This window comes from Talpa occidentalis, unplaced genomic scaffold (genome assembly GCF_014898055.3).
Source record: "Talpa occidentalis isolate TD23 unplaced genomic scaffold, MPIMG_talOcc4v2.1 talOcc4.11, whole genome shotgun sequence".
Taxonomy (NCBI): Eukaryota; Metazoa; Chordata; class Mammalia; order Eulipotyphla; family Talpidae; genus Talpa; species Talpa occidentalis.
In genome coordinates this window covers 65,568,596-65,585,375 of record NW_023601104.1, presented here as the reverse complement: position 1 = coordinate 65,585,375, position 16,780 = coordinate 65,568,596, and the positions used below count along the sequence as shown (strand labels likewise).

At 47.3% G+C, this 16,780-nt stretch overlaps 1 protein-coding gene across 1 annotated transcript in view; it reads right to left on the bottom strand.

Annotated features, from left to right (window-relative positions):
* The window catches only part of PELI2 (pellino E3 ubiquitin protein ligase family member 2), a 162,895-nt gene extending 147,200 nt beyond the window's left edge, over positions 1–15,695 (bottom strand). The window contains exon 1 of the mRNA XM_037503406.1: positions 15,348–15,695. Coding sequence (XP_037359303.1) covers positions 15,348–15,424 — 77 coding nt within the window. The 5' untranslated portion in view covers positions 15,425–15,695. The remainder of the gene's footprint in view (positions 1–15,347) is intronic.
* Positions 15,696–16,780: the final 1,085 nt, after the last annotated feature.

The following is a 16,780-nucleotide window of genomic DNA, read 5'->3' as shown; positions in this document are numbered from 1 at the left end:
AGGGCAGGCATCCTCTGACCCTTTCCTCGGGCGACAAGGAGAGGAACATAAAGGGAAGTGTTCCCAGGCAGAGCCATCAAGCAGTGAGGAGGGGACAGCTCCCGCAGCGCTGTCTGCACGCCATTGTCCACCCCAACCCAGCCTGTCCAGTGGGAAATTGCCAGCATTTCTATTGTGACAATCATGACTTCAGAACCTAATGGCAAACATTAAGAGCTACACCCTTCGCGTTGTCATCAAAAATTCCACTGATGGTGGTATAAGATTTATAGACTTTGAAAAGTAGTACATGTGTAAACTTTAGCATCTGCGACCTGAATTCAAATCCCAAACTTCCAAATCCTTTGTTCAATGCACAGGCTAGTTAGTGAGTCACTCAACTCCAGTCCCTCTGCTTCTTCCTTTTTCCAAAGGAGATGACATCATGTCCTCTGAGGATTGCTGAAATCCAGTGTCTGGCACAGGAGAGGGGCTCAAGCCCCTCACGAGCCTCTCACGCTGTGCAAGGGCCCCAAGTTTGCACTGCCTCCTACAGCCGGTAAATTGCACAGCCCTCAGGAGCCTGCAGAAAGGGGGGGTGTCACCCCTCAGCTCACACCTCCTCACTACATACAAAGGGAGAAGCATCTCCTAGTTGCTCCTCAAAAGTCAAGCTAGGCTCTTCTCTTCCACCCCACCCCCAGCCCAAGCCCCATGCAGGCCTGCCCCACAGCAAACTGTACTAAGCACAGTGGAGGAGCAGTTTTATATATTTATTACATATGGACTCTGTGTGCTTAATTATCTGGGACAGGATTTCAAACTAACCCAAAACATGAGCTTGGGTGTAGGGGTGTGTATGTGGAGGGTGGGAGGGACATGGGGGCCGCATACAAAGGATTAAGGTGATGAAAATTTGTATCTTTTTTTCTTCCATCTGGGGGAAAAATAACTTGCGCTATTTGGGGCTTTTTTAAAATATTTAAAATAGTAGTGCACAGGCAGACAACCACTATAAGATAATAATTCAATTGAAGGGCATTCCAGCGTGTGCAGAGCACTCAAGTTTCACCCTTGTGTCGTTTATTATATTATTAGAATCTCCTGATTGAATTACTCCACTGCAGAGCTTCCAAGTCACTGCATTTTTTGCCATATAACATCTAATATCGCTTATCAAGATGCTACATTTGTCCTTCGGTGTTTTACCAAGTGAGACCTCAGGATGCCTGAAGAACGTGTTTTCAGGAACTCGGGGTCACGCGCACCTTACCACATACGCAACCAAAGGCCTCCCTCACAGGGAGGCCGATACTATACACCTTAAAGCTGCGCTGGTTTCCAGAAGGGTCTAAGTCAACAGTTTCAGTGAAGCCTCAATGTTGACATCTGGTCTAAGTTAACACTTAGAATAAGCAGAGAGAAGGTACTAATCTGAACTGCTGTTGGCCTGAAGTTTTTTGAATTAGTGCAACTAGCACCATTCCTAGAACAAGCTGTATTAAGTACTGTTAGTGAGGCGATGAAGAGGAGCTATGAGATCTTTTGCCTTAATCAATACTAACAGGAAGAGCAAGAGACAGGAAGCGGGGTGGGGAGAAATCAACATGCAGTGGCATTAGTATCCAGGCAAGACAGACCTTCCCTTGAAAGGGAAAGAGCTTGAAGGCCCTTGTCAAAGCTAGAAACACAATGCAAATGCTCCTCTGAATTCCCTCCTGGGGCACAGGCTGCCAGCCACAGCTGATAGGATAGAGAAAGTCTCTTCAGGAAGCAATGGGCTTCAAAACTAGGTAGATGAGCCTTGAATTATTTTGGATTATAAAGGCAGGTCTTCCCCTGCAGCATCAATTCAGCTGTAATAGATTCAGGAAAAGTAAGAAGATAGATATGAGCAAGTTTCTTGTTTTTGGTTCCCAGGCATCCTACATCTGATTTTGAAAAATATACGAAGCACACATCACACAGGTGGACAAAGCACACGTGCAGGTCGTTTCCCAAAACAGCCCATGTGTGTTATAAACATTAATTTTTTTTTTTTTTACCTTACTGGTAACTTCATTAAACAAATGAAGTTTTGTGTCCTATGTTTAAGGAAAATGACAATATGGAAAATGATGAAGACGGTAGGTAAATAAGTAAACACTGTGCAGAACAGCCTGTGAGCACACACACAGTGGTGGCCAGATTTTAAGAACAAGTGCTGGAGTCAGGAAGGCCTGGGTTCGAATCAGAGCTCGGCATACAACAGTCCTGGGACAAGGGACAGGGTCTCGTGCACCATGGCCTGGGTCCCTCTTCTATGAGATGGTGAGTGATGGCACCCACGTCCCTGCTTGAGGATTAAAGTGGCCATGAAGGGCAGCCCTGCGCACAGGACCTGGCCGAGCATGAGCGCTGGACACAGGATACCAGGGCATCTTCAGCTGCACCCCCGTGCCAGCTCTCTGCACCGCCCCAAAAGACATAGTATCTGGTCACTTAGAAGCAGCCTAGCTGGAATTTCCACATCCTTGCACAAAAGAAAAGAAAAAGGACTTAGAGGAGGATGCATATTCTTTAAACCATAGGCTTCTGGGCCTCCCTGGTGGTGCAGGCAGTTGAGTGCAGCACTGTGAAGCTGTCCACAGCTTCTGCAGTGCAGGTTCAATCCCGGCCGGCTGGGGAGATACCCACATGTTGCAGCAGACCTCTCCTATCTTGCCCACTACTTCCCTCAGCAGTGTATTTCGGTCAGTCTGCCTGTTCTGTTCCCCACTCTGTCTCGGGTGAATCCTCTCACCCTCCCCGCATCTGTCCTGTACCCCAGTTCTTGTATGTATAAATAAATAGATCTTTAAATCAAAAAATAAACCATAGGCTTCTGACCAGGAACCTCCACTTCCATTCAAAAGGTGGAGATCACCCCAATGAAACAATGCAGAGGGTGAGATGGGGCAGGGGAAGCAAATGGCAGTGATGAGAGACCCCACACCCGCCGCAAACATCACAAGAACATAAATCTGCTCTACTCTCCCAGCAACAGGATCAATACAGCACCAGAGGGGCTGCTCTCTGGACAATGTCCCCACATGTGTGCTGCTGGCACAGCAACAGAGCCAATGAGACAGCCAAGACCCTGGCCTGCAATAATGGCCCAGAGCAGGAACATCCAGTACTCCTCCCAGTGGGTGATTCACTGCATGGTCTGCTCGCTCAGCCATCCTGGAGGCAGGGAAAGGAGAGCACCAGGTGCCGCACCTCTTGCCGGGGGACGGTGCGCATGGGCATAATCACTTGGGCATCACTTGGCAGCAAGGCTCTGAGAGCAGTGGCCTGTGTGTGTGAAAGAATTCTCTGATCCCTAAGGGCTCCAGGGGTTAACCCAAAAACATTCACTGGTCCCAGCACAAGTTTCCAGAATGTACTTTAACTGATGGAAGAAATGCTCGCTTTGTCCCACCACCACCTTCTTGCAGAGCAGAGTCAGCCTGAGCCCTGGCCCTTGGCAGGGGAAGGGACAAGATTCAAGGGGGGGGGGGGTGGCGAATGAATGACAACAGAGAAGATTCAGCCCCCTTTGGAGATATCAAACAAGATTAGTTTGAAAGTTGAAACTGTGCCTGCTATCTCCAGGGTAAGGTAGAATAACTCCTTGAAATGTCAAGATGTCCCAAACCCAGAGCCCTAAACCCTTACAGCGCCCACACTGCCCTCCCACTACAGTGGCCCTCTAACCCCTCCTCTGCCACACTGACTAGGTGTCTCAGCTCTGTAATCTCTCAAAGTACCTTCCTGGGCACTGCTTTCTCCCTGATGACCTTTGCCACTTCCTACTCACCCTCTCCCATCTCACCTTAAATGGACTCTTTCCCTCCATATAAAACAAGCTGTGTCCCCCACTGTACCCCTCGCACAATTAATACCCCGTCCTTCCTGGCAGCTGTCTACTGGCTTAATTTGAATAAAGTCCCTCTTTCCTGCTCCACTGTAAGCTCCATGCAGGCAAGGACTACTCTGCTATTACCCACTAAATTCCTAGTGCAAGTCTTTGTTGACTGACTAATCCCACCCCAACTTCATCTCTTCCATGAGCACTTCTGCTTCTGGACATATCCCCTACCTTAATGCTACTGCCCTACAAAAACCCAGGTCACGCTTCGAAACTCTGCTCACAGGCCACCTCCTCCAAAAACGCTTTCCCAATCTCCTAGCAATACCCAGGCCTCTAACCTTCATTCTGGAGGAAAGAGTCAAGCTTCAGAGCAACAGAGACCTACTTTCGAATCAGGTTCTACCACTGACAAGGTGAGCAACCTGAACAGGAGCCTCGGATTCCCAAATAATAAAACCTAATGCCTGAGGCTGATCCAGTAAAACACCCAAGAGAATCTGGCACACAGTGCACCTGAAATAACAGCTCCCTCATCCACACCGCCTCTACACGTATATGGTGTGTTGCTAAGTTATGTTTTGACCTTAGATGGTATGCCCCTAGAGGGCACTCCTTATGTGGGTTCCTCAATGTGAAATCATCATCATCATCAAAACAGCAACAATAACAGCATCGCCTGACACTTATTGAGTGATTCATGTATACTGGGTATGTGTAGATAATACTTAGTTTCTTCTATGTACAAAGGATTCCATTTTCAATTAAGTATATCCATACAGCATACACATGCAATAAAATATATCTATCTCTATATTTGGTCGTCAAAAGTCTTATTGTAGTTTCAGACTTTAAAGCTACAGAATTACAAAAGCTCCAAACTTAAAAAACACACCATCAGGAGCTCATTTACATTTTTTTTAACCTATCAATTTTAAATGCAAAGTTTTTACTTTTCATGTTTTAGTCCCTCTGATTAAAATGACAAACAGAATTCAAAAACATTTCAGAGCTACATTCACTTCAATACTCTAGGAATCTTTTTCTTACTTTACAAGGCAATGTTTGCAGACTGCAGGTGGTGGATTCTACACCCCTTTGTGGATTCTACACCTGTGACTTCTTCTCTCCACCCTAGTACCTGCAGGTGGCTGGCTGGCAGCTGGGCTGCCTGCACACCCAGGCCCACCCCAAACCATGCCACACAAGGGCAGTTTTCCCCCTTCGCTTGCTCCATACCCACACATAATGGATCTCCATTGTGTGACTGAGACATGTAAAATATTTCAGGAACTGTATGCCTTTACTGCTAACAGTCACAAACAGTTACACCCTATGTAAAAAAGAACCTCCCTGGTGGCCTAGGGGTTGAGTCTTAGCACAATCACTGCGACTGCTTGGGTTCAAGCCCCAGTCAAGGAGCTGAGCCACACATGGCACAGCAGACCTCTCCTGTCTCACCCATTGCTCCCTTGTCAGTGTATTTCAGTAAGTCCACCTGTTCTGCTCCCCACTCTGTCTCTGGTGAATCTTCTCACCCCCTGCACTTCTGGTCTACACCCCAGTTCAACACAAAAATAAATAAAATCTTAAAAAAAAAAAAAAAACACAACATAAACGAGCATTCATCCTGTCATTTCATAGGCCAGCTGCAGGCGGCTGTCTCTCTCTGTGTCTTCTGATGCACTCCCTATATGCGCATCACCCTATACCTGCAGGATGCAACCTCCCCTCCTCAAATCTCTGTTAGTTCTATTATTTCATGTCAGGTGGCCTGTAAAAGCCAGATCTGTGTCATGCATTTTCTGCCCTAGGTTAAAGCTGCTTATATTAGAGATTGTTATCAGCTAAGCTAGGCATTCCTCAGCTGCCCTGCTCTCAATGAATTTCAGGAGATAATACTGATTATGGAGATTAATAAATGCAAAGATACTTACAGATGACATATACGTGATAAAGTTATTCCACAGAGGCTTTTTCTTAGCTAACATTTTCAGACCATCCAGTATGTAATGTTTGGAGTAACTCATCTAAAAGGCTGGAATTGTGCTTATTAAAATAACCATTAATCTGAAGGAAAGAAAAAACAGCAAAACTCAGTGGCTTATTTCATATTAGTCTGTCAGATCTGGGAACTGAACCCCACACAAATGTAGCTCTACGATGTGAGTTGTCCACTGCTGTATAACAAACCAGTCCAAAATGCAGTGACTTAACACAGTGACTGACACTCACAACTCTTCAACTTCTGCACTTGGTGGAAACAGCTTCTCTGCAGCTGGAATGGCTGGGGACAGACTCCTCTCCTTTTGGAATCTCTCATCTTCCTGAGCTACTCCCTCCAGCAAGGAAGCTGGACTTTGCAATATGGCAGCTGCTGTCTGAGTGGGAATTACACACTGAGCTTATAAGTTGAACTTCTTACCCCAGTCCACCTCAGAATCCTGACTGTATTTGGAGCAGGGGTCTCTACAGAGGTAATTAAGGTTAAATTAGGTCACGTGGGTAAGTCGAACCCAGCATGACTGGTGTCATTCTAAGAAAAGGAAGCATGCCCAGGGATGGGCACACACAGAAAGGCCATCAGAAGACAGAGAGACAGCCACCTGCCAGCCAAGCAGAGGGAACTCAGGAGAAACCCAACCTCACCCAGGACTTCCAGCTTTCAGAACTGTGAGAAAAATAAATTTTTGTTGTATAAGCTATAAGCTGTAAGTCCCTGGTATTTTGTTTGGCAGTGCTGTCTAATACATAGGGCAAAACCAGAAGCTACCACCACTCCTCAAGGCAACATTCCAAAGTCAGAGAGTATCACTTCTGTCACTTGGACCAGGCAGAGCAAATCAAAAAACTAGCCCAGATTCGAGGGGAGGGGACTCTCCTCACAAAGGGGCTGCCACACACTATTGCCCTGCACATTTAAGACAGCAGAGGAAGACCAAGGGATGAAGTCGAACCCTAAGCTCTCTTATCGAATCACCAGTGACTGAAGGTCCAGATGGAAAGTTGGGTGATGTCCACCTAAGTGGCAAGGCCCTTCTGTACAATTTTTTCACTGGACAGTTTAAAGAGTCAAACAACTAAATGCTGATTAAGTGAAAATAGTTCAAGTCTGGGGCCTCCCTGTTGGCCTGGGGTTAAGTCTCAGGATTATCACCACTACGGCCTGAGTTCAATCCCTGGCCAAGGAGCTAACCCATATGGCGCAGCAGACCCCTCCTGTCTTGCCTTCTGCTCTCCACTCTGTCTCTGGTGAATCTTCTCACCCCCCGCACCTCTGGCCTATACCTAGTTCTTCCATGCAAAAATTTAAAAACAACTTCTTTAAAAAAAATAGTCCAAGTCTGAAAAATATGTTGAGAACAGAAAATGCTAGCAAACACAGCCCAGTTGTCTGTACTATAATTCTCTTGTATACCTGCTAGAGAGCAAAAATACAGACTCCGTTCTGAATTCCACCCAAAAGTAATGTTAATAAAAATAACAAAAACACCCATGTTAATAGAATTTCTGGTCTGGGTAATTTTCTGGACTCTGGCAAGAAGCACACTCCTTTGCGTCTATGGTCTTGTCCACAAAGTCCCTTTTCCTCCAGGTAATCAATCAATCAATCACTCCAAAAATCCCTAATTGCTCACTCATCCAAAGTTCTCATCATGAGAGTATCTATAACCAGGTAGCAGAATGCACGAGAAGGCCAAGTATGGGTGAAAAAGGAGGCAGTGCCTCTGAGGCTCCTCAAAACGCTTGGTAATGGTAAACAGCTGCTTTACACCAACAGCCTAGAAGCCAAACACACAAATGCCTGCTTCAGTTGGATTCTGTTAAACCAGCATTAATTAGGATGGAAGCACAAAGCTTGAAATAATGATTCTTATCCTAAAACCAGATTCTGCATGAGCAGAAAAGCAGGGAACAAACAGAATTAAGTGTTTGAGAGTGAGCAGTATTATGTGGATGACTGGAAATAAAACCTCAATTGAGAATGACTTGCAATAGTCTTAAACCTGCTGCTGAAAACCCCCCTGATGCATATTTATTAGGTCTGTCATCCACGAGGCTTGTATCCCATAGTATTTTCAGCCATCATTAACAGGCACTAATGACCACAGGCTTTCAACGCCACTGTGGCGCACTGCAATGCAGCTCAAAGCAGCTGGTGGAATGGGAACAGATGTCCTGCTTCCCTTCAAGGCAGAACTTTCTGCAGGTGACAAAATGACTGTTAGGTGACTGGCAAAAAGAAAAACCAACAGAAGTTGAAACTGGCATATCTGATGGCAGAAAAGTACACGTTTGGTAGTATCCCAAGGAGCCCTTAACTTGGGCCCTGAAGGTTGGCAGGACTGTTTACAAAACTGCAGCTGTGTGACAGAATCAAAATGTCCCTTCCAAATGGAAGCGTTCACGCAGCCTCAGACACACCTCTGTGTGCCATAGAAATCCACTCCGTCAAGACACGGGGTGAGTACCTACAGCACACCTGAAAAGGGGCACCCCACTACTCCCAAGAGGCTGGAAGTCCATAGCCTCACCCTCAAGGGGCAAACTTGGAGGGCAGACAGTCTCATGAACTCCAGTGGAATGCAATCACCACTCCGGGCACGTGGCAGGCAGCACTGCCGACAGAACTGTGCTTGAGTCTAGGGATGTTGAATCTGTGTTCTTCTATCTGTTTACACTTCTGTCTTCCGTTTGGTAAACTGTTTATCTACTTTGCCTCCTTAACTGATAGAATACTCAGAATCCTTTGGCACTAAGAGCAGAATCCATTCAGGATAGATTAGACAGAAAAAAAGTACATAGAAATTGAAAAAGGTGTAGGGGAGTGAGGAGGCTCTCAGAGGACACAGGATATTTTCCCAGAAAAGTTTTTCCTGATTATGCTATCTACAAGCCTCCCCAACCTTCAAGGCCATCCCCAACCCCTTCAGCATCCCTACGTTTTCACCAGCACTTCACGATGCCAGTGCCTCACCTCTGCCCAACCAATTACTCTCCTCCCCATCCTGGCTTTATTTTCCTTAGAGTGTGCTCTGAAGTTAGACGTTTTGCTTTCTTTTTTGTGGCTCATTTGCCACTGTCACTTCTCTCCACTAGCAGGGCCATTGTCTCTGATTTGCTTCTGCAGGTAGCCCACTGCCTACAGCAAGGTTTTTGCAGTCTGTGTTTTTGAGTCTGCAATGTTTTTGAGTCACTGAAAGAAAGACTGAAGATGCAAGGGTGGAGGGGATGCAGTTAAGTCTCAGGAGGAACAGGAAACAGAAACTGGGACTAGGACTCGCTTGCTCGCACTCCTTCTCCACACTGCAGGTCTCTGGGCTCCAGCCACGGCTTCAACCTCCACCTCCACTGCACCCCCCTTTGCAAAAGAGCTTTCTCCACTGGGGTGTCAGAGCTGAAAACCCTGCTATGATCTCCCATGTCCCTTAGCACAAAGTCCAAAATCCTTCCAATAATTTAAAAACCATTCACAACCTATATCTTACCTTATTTCATCCAGCCACTCTTCTAGGCACGGGGGATTTCTCTGTTCCTCTCAGGAGCAAGAGCTCACTTGTGACTTGTGTGAGTTGGATCACTGCACACCCTTTCCGTCTTACCTCCTCCTGGCCGCCTTCCTCTCATCCTGACACAGGGCCACGTGGTCCTGCTAATTCAGCCCCCATCGTAGCTTATACTCTGTAAATTGCCATCTCCCCCAACTAGACTGTAGGCCCTGCAGGAAGGGACCTAGCTGTCTCCCTCACCACTACACCCTTAGTGCTGAGCACAGCATCTAACATGCAATAGATGAGCAAATATTTGTAGGGGAAAAAAAAAAAACAAATGAACTATATATTGGTAATGGCTGTTCACTAAGGTGCTTTGACAAGAATAAGACAGCAATTCGCAGGGACAGGGAACACGACTGTCTTGTCTAATTGCATCCCCTGCCCTGGGATAGTAGGCACCCAACAAATATCTTTTGAATGAATAAATTCCTGGCTGGACTGATGTAACACCTCCCCTTTCTCTTGCACTTAAGGAAACATTAGAATACAAATGGGTGAAAAATGACATTATTAAAGGGACATCTCTGAATCATTTGAAAGAGCCACACTCTATCACTTGTCATAAATTTCTGACCACGTACCTCAAAATTGATCATCACAGAGGTGGTGGTTGAGATGATGGTTGAGAATAGCTGATTTAGACAAAGGGAAGAAATATGAGGCACGTTCTGTTCTTATTATTTTATTTTCCAGAAGATAAAGGTGACATTAAGCTCAATAAAAACTAGTAACTAAAACATTCAAACTTTTCTTTTTATAAAGTAGATTTCTGTAGACCTCAGGAAAAAGCTTTAATTAAATCAAAAGGCCTTTAAATCAAAATTCCTTTCAGTTATTTTTCTCCCATACCAATAAGGTCCACCAAGTTGTTGTTGTCAGAAGCCAACCTGCAAAGGCCCCCCATAATTACTTAGGGAGGCCACATCGCTGACCCCTGGATAGCAGACATGAAACCACAACCCTACAGCGACAAGACTGGTATCTTTAAATACAGCAACCAGTGTGTTTTGAAGGTTTTGGTCTTTTCTGTATATGTTTTCTCTTTTGGATAAAATATGTTAAGTAAAGTTACTGGGGCCTGGATCAACCTGGTTTATTTGTGTTTACATGAAACTATCCCAAATATTGATCACATGGTGAAATATAACCCAAAATCAAAAGCCCTGATGAAGATTTCAGTCTTGGTGTGTTAAAGAGAGAAACAAATATATCTGGGAAAGCCAGATGAGAAACCACACAGCCAGCCACATACTCCAACCCAGGCTAAAGTTAGTAAAGGAAAATACAGCAACCCAAAGCCAGGAGCATCATGACCCTTAATACCCTACAGAACCAGACGCTTCGCGCACACAAACAGATCTGAGGTCTTCAGATCACCCCACATGCTGAGTAACAGTAAAGATTTTGTTTTATTAAAAAAAAAAAGTTCAAAGACCTTTTAGTCTATAAAGAATACAAGTGTTTGATGTCTTTGGTCCCAAATTAGAGAGGATGAGAAAAGGAAAAGCATTAGTATATGTTTTAAGGTTTCTCATTACTACCAAGGGGCTAGGATGGTCAAGGCAAAGAGGCAAGGTTAAAACAAAAACAGCCTACAGAAATAAGGAGCTGCTTCTTTAAAAAAAAATTAAGACCATAACCTCTTCAAGCAACAGTCCTTGGTGTCTTATCTGGTAGAAAGCTGTACACTCCAATGGAAAAAAAAAGGCAGGTTACCCCCTGACCTTCAGCCTGTTGTAGACCTTGATCAGTTTCCACTAAAATACTTCATTTATTAGTCTTATCTGTAGAGGGCCTTAACTCTTTTGTGTTAGTCTGGAAAGTGTGAGCCCTTCTCAGAAAAGTGTTTTTAAATATAAGAAGATACATTTAAATGCATAAAAGAGCAATGAAATCAATTACACTTAGTTATCACGACAGTTTCCAACTGCGATTCATTAATACATGTACTTCTATATTAATATATTAAATAATATGAGTCAGTAAATATATTTATTGTCTACACTTAGAGTGAAATGTTAAATTTCAGTTTGAATAGAGTAAAAATAAAGATGTATTTTTCCCCAACCAAGTCCAAAAACTCCCTGAACTCCCATCTGTGGACACTAAGTTAAAAACCCTTGGTTGAGAGAGCCAATAAAACTGTATTTAGTGAAGCATCAAATGAAAATTAAGCCTTGCAAAAATGCATTATCCATTAAAGTGTGAGGTGAGGGTAACTAAGAGTAAGCAATATTTTTCCAAAAACCATGAAGGGCCATTAGTCAGCAAGAGAGCTTCAAATTAAATCCAGAAAGGGATTCAGCTCCCCCTCACGCAAGTTACAAAAAACAAACTGAAGGTTTGAGGAACTACCAGCATTGTGGAATCTTCCTGAAGTGGGGAAACAGTGATCCAGCTCAACTGTAAAGCTGAACTAATATCTTTCCTTCCCAGAGCCTCAATTTCTTCATCAAAAATAAATAAATAAACGTGCTGAACATGGGCCACGACTTCTTAGTTCCCGTCCAGTTCTAAATTTCTACCATCAGATTCTCTCTTCTTTCTGCCTGCTTAGCTTTATTTCAAAACCTCAACCTCTTTCACCATCTTCGAACAGAAAGTTTTATCAAATCTGAATGCCAGCATGTGCAACCTAACACTGATGACTCAAATATATGTATACCACTGCAACTTTTATCAAAAGCCTCTTTTGCACTTATCTAATATCATAAAAATCAACCACAGCATTGGGCTTTTTTGTTATTAAAACACAATTCCCTCTAGAATTCTAGCATCATCATCTGGATACAAAATCAATCCATGCTGGGCTACTTAAAATTTGTTAATTATACATTTTCCACATTTGAGCTGATGGAGATTATTACAGATTTTACAAAGCCCCCTGTAATCCAAATATATTTCATTATTGCTAATGACAGGTAGGATGAGGGCCTAAGCCAAAATCACAAAGCCAGTCAATAAGGAAAGAGGAATTCATTCCAGGACTCCTGACAGCACATGCATGCCCTCTCTACTAAACTGAAATGCCTCTCAATTCATGATACACTTCCCCACTTCCCCCCAACCTTAACATTTTAGCCAGACTTAAATAGAAAAAAAAAAAAAAATTCCTGACAGTTAGACCAGTCATTTTCTCTACCTTCAATTACATAATGGGTACAACAAAGAGTTGTGGCCATAATACAGTCACTGATTAGGATCATGAAATAATTAAATTCCACTGATCTGCCAAGAAAATGATGATCCTACTAGAATCCTAACTACTTGGCAGGTCCCTTAATATTGTGTAACACATAAATAATGCAGAAGTATTTGTATATGGAAGTAGACAGGCAGAGATAGCTCCTCACATACCTACATCTGTACATACCTACATATGTACATATCTGGTTTCTCCATCTGCTCCCCAAGATATCTCAGTAATATTTTACTATGAAATTAAGAAAAGAGCAAAAAGGAGTCACACAACGGTTTTGTGAGTTATTTTTTTAAGCACTGTATTTTATAAGCAAAAGTTTCTATCAATATCAATATTGGACATTTTTAGATCTCAAGATTAACTTTACCAATATGAAAATTCCTACCAACATTTATGTACTAGAGGGTCAGACATGCAAAGCTGGTAGGAATTTTTATTTGAGTGTTACTGTTGTTTTAAGAAGAAGGGAGAGCAGTGTCTCAAGTCCTGAGGGTGAGATATGAATTAATAAAAAGTAGGTAAAGTCTACCTACCTTCTCACTATTTCCCCTGCAATCTTCAATGTGGTCAATATTGCCAGAATCTTAGTATACCCTCAAAAAAGAAAGAAAAAGACCACAAGACTGCTCAAGTTTTCAAAAACCAGACTAGCATCTTCTCAGCAGTCTGTTCTGAACTAACATATCACTTCCTCAGAGAAGTGACCTCCTAGCTAAAGAAAGCAATACCTGTCTAAAGACATTTCCTAAGTTAACCTACTTCTGCTCAGAACTTGGCAACACCTGAAACTGTCATTTATTATTCATTTGTTTACATGCTTCTTTCTGTTTAGACTTGCCACTCCACACTAAAACAAAAGCTCTTTGTTCTCTGCTGGGTTCCTCAATGCCTTAAGTTGCTGGCACATAGTAGGTGCACAAAACTGTGGAGTGGCTGACCCAAAATATTCAAGTAAGTGCCAACTATGTCATAGTCTCCTGGAAAAGCCTCAGTAAAGGATGGAGGCATGTGCAATTAGTAATGCATTCACAGCCTAGGACAGCAGGACAATTCAGAGTAGAAATCCTATTTGGGGCCCTTGGAATGCCCTGTGATTCCAGCTATGAACACAAAACCTCTCCAGGCCCACTCACACACTGCTTTTCTCAAACAACTCAACCATGATTTCCTCAAAAGGAAATAATGAAATAAAGTTCTGGCCTAAGTTAATCTTTCGTGTCAGGTTCACAATGTTCAACATACTTTGAAGCCAGCCACACAAACAAAACCAAACTCCTCAAAATTAGGTTGGGCTGAGGTTACATAAGATAGACCCAACTCAAAGCTTTTCTCCTGTCATTCCCTCCTTGCAGAGCACACGGACATTTGTCTTTTAAGTGCATTTACAATCCAAGTGAGAGAAAGGCTGGTCTGCAAACAGCTTTAAAAGAGATGAGACTTCCAATGATATTCCACTAAGACCGTAGCAACAAGAGGGCGAGACAACTCTGGGCTGAACTGTCTGGAAGCTTCTCTGAAAAACTCTTCTCTTTAAAATGATTTTCAAGTTGGCGCTTACTTCCACGGACTCCGTTATCAAAACACGTTTTTCTCACTTCCCTGTGTTTTTCCAAACCCACGATCCCTCCTGGGTGGGCTGAGACCGGCTGCCAGCACCCAGGGTGTCCTCCACACAGGTCCGCAGAGGACAAAAGCGCGGGTTCCCAGGAGGGACACATCCAAAGGGAAAAAATAATGCTCCCTTCCCCGGACCCCAAGCCCGAGTTGCTGCCCTTCCCGCTCCCCCTTTCACTGCCCACTTTATCCTGCTTTAAGCCGGCGCAGCCTCTCTCCCGGCTTATTAAGGGTAAACAATAGAAATGTCACACGGAAACTCAGGAAGTAGATGAAGTCTCTAATTGCCGCCGTTTAACGATCGCAGATAATTACTATCTTCAGACTGTGGTTTTCACAGGCGGTGAGGGGGGCGCGGGGGGCGAGGCGGGCGAGGCGGGCGAGCCCCGCGCGGCCGGGCGGGCATCCGCGAGGCCGCGGCGCGGGCCGGGGCGCCGCGGGCCGCCGGGTCGCAGACAGTTGACGGCCCCCGGCCCGCGCCCGCCGCGGTCCCCACAACAATGCGCCGCGCGCCGCCCGCAGACGCCCGCCGCGCGCGCCACAGCCCCGCCGCCGGCCCGCGGCGCGGCACTCCGAGTTCCGGGGCCCGGGCGCGCGGTGCGCGGGGACGCGGGGCCCCTGGCGGCCGACCCGGGGGGCGCCCGGCGTCGCCGAGCGGGCGATCTTCCCCGACCCTGGAGGTGCGCGCGACGGCGGCGCCTCGCCTCGCCCCCTGCCCGCCCGCCCGCCGCCGCCGGAGCGCGCCGGGAAGTGGAGCCTCAGCCCCCGGCGGTGCCGCCCGCCCGCCGCGGGGATCGGTGCCCGAGAGCTGCGCCCCGCGGGGCGCTGGGTCGCCCCAGTCCCCGCCGCCGCCCCGGGCGCGCCGCCACTTCCTCCGCCGGCGTCCTCCGCGCGGACAGCGCATCCCGCCGCCCGCCGCAGCGCCCCGCGCGCGGATGGGGGCGCATCCCGCTCCCGCCTCCCCGGCCCTCCGAGCTGCTCCGCCGCCCCCAGCGCCCCGGGGGTCCCCAGGGAGCCAGAGCCGCCCCGCCGGCCCCGCTCGGGGGAAGCGGGCGCGCGGCCACCTGGCCCGGAGCGCTCACCACCCGCCCCTCAGCGCCCCAGGGTCAGGGATCGCCGTACTCACCCCAGTACCACCAGCTCCCCGTATTTCACCGGCTCCTTATTGGGGGAGCTGTGCTCCTCCTGGCCCGGGGAAAACATGGAGCCCCGCTCGGTCGCCGCCGCCGGCGCCGCCTCCGCCGCGAACCCCGCCGAGTCCGCGCCGCCGCTACAATCCCATCCCGAAAAGGGGGTGAGCGCCCCGGGGAAGGGCACCGCGGCGAAGGGGGCGCGGGGCGGCCAGTCCCGTGGCTGCTCCGTCGTGGCTGCGCGGCTGCCCCGCTGGGCTCCCCGGAGCTCCGTGCGCCGCGACCGCCCCGAGCCGGACTCGGCAACAAATGGGACCGGGCAGCAGGGGGACCTGCTCGCGCCGAGCGCCGCCGCCGCCGCCAGGAGCCCCGCGGGCGGGAGGAAGGGAAGGAGCCGGCGAACCCGGCGGGGCGGGGGCGGGGGCGCGCGGGGGCGGGGCAGGGGCAGGAGCCGGAGCCGCCCGGCCGGCGCGCGGGCAGGTGGAGCCGCCCCGCCCCCCGCGCGCAGCCCCGCCGCCCCCGGGGTCCCCTCCCCCGGCGCGTGGGGCCGCCCGCGCCCACTCCCCGCCCCCCGCGGGCCCCGCTGTGGCTCGGCCCCCGTGTTATGTAAACATAGAGTAAAAGGGAAAGGAAGTTCTTAAAGGAGCAGCTCTATTTTTTTCTTGCTTCCTCCCCCAAACTTGCTGCGCGGGGTCCCCAGCCCCGGCCGCCCCGAGCTCGGGCCGCCGAAGACCGCGCGGGAGAGCCCGCAGGCGCCCCGGGCGAGGTCCCTGCGCCGACCCTAGCGGTCAGGGGTTTAGGTGGAGGTAAAGAACCCTACCCGGGTACAAAACCATTTGCTTTTCCGGTGTCACCAGTTCGGGGCGCACATCTGGAGGTGTCGCGCACACGCACCTGGGTGCCTCTTCCGCCAAAGCTAATGCTGCAGAGCCAGGGACGGACGTCTAGGATTTTGGAGGCTTTGCTATGCGGTGCTGGAGAGAAGGCATTTGGAGCAGCCGATACAGAATGTGGCTACCTGCTACCTGATTTGTTCTCTGCAGAGTTCACATTAAGTTGGATTTTTTTTAATCCATAGTCTATCCACTTTTGCCATACCTTCTCTCAACTCCCTCAGGAACTTAAAGGGAAATAAACTAGGTGAAATTTTTAGTGAACTAAGTTCCTTTATTACCAGAATTTAGTCATTGTGCTCTGTTGTTCTTGGTTTTGAGATATTTTAGAATAGATTTATTGACTGCTGTTTCTCATCATGCAGAATTTTATGGTTTTACCATTTAAGTAGTCATAACATGCTAGAAATGCTACATATGATTGCCAGTCACTGCCTCTCAAGACTGTTGAATATTTAAAGAAATAAATACTGCAAAAGCTGACATGTGTCTAAACAGTGTCTGCTTGGCTATAACCCTAAGAGCTAGGAAAAAAA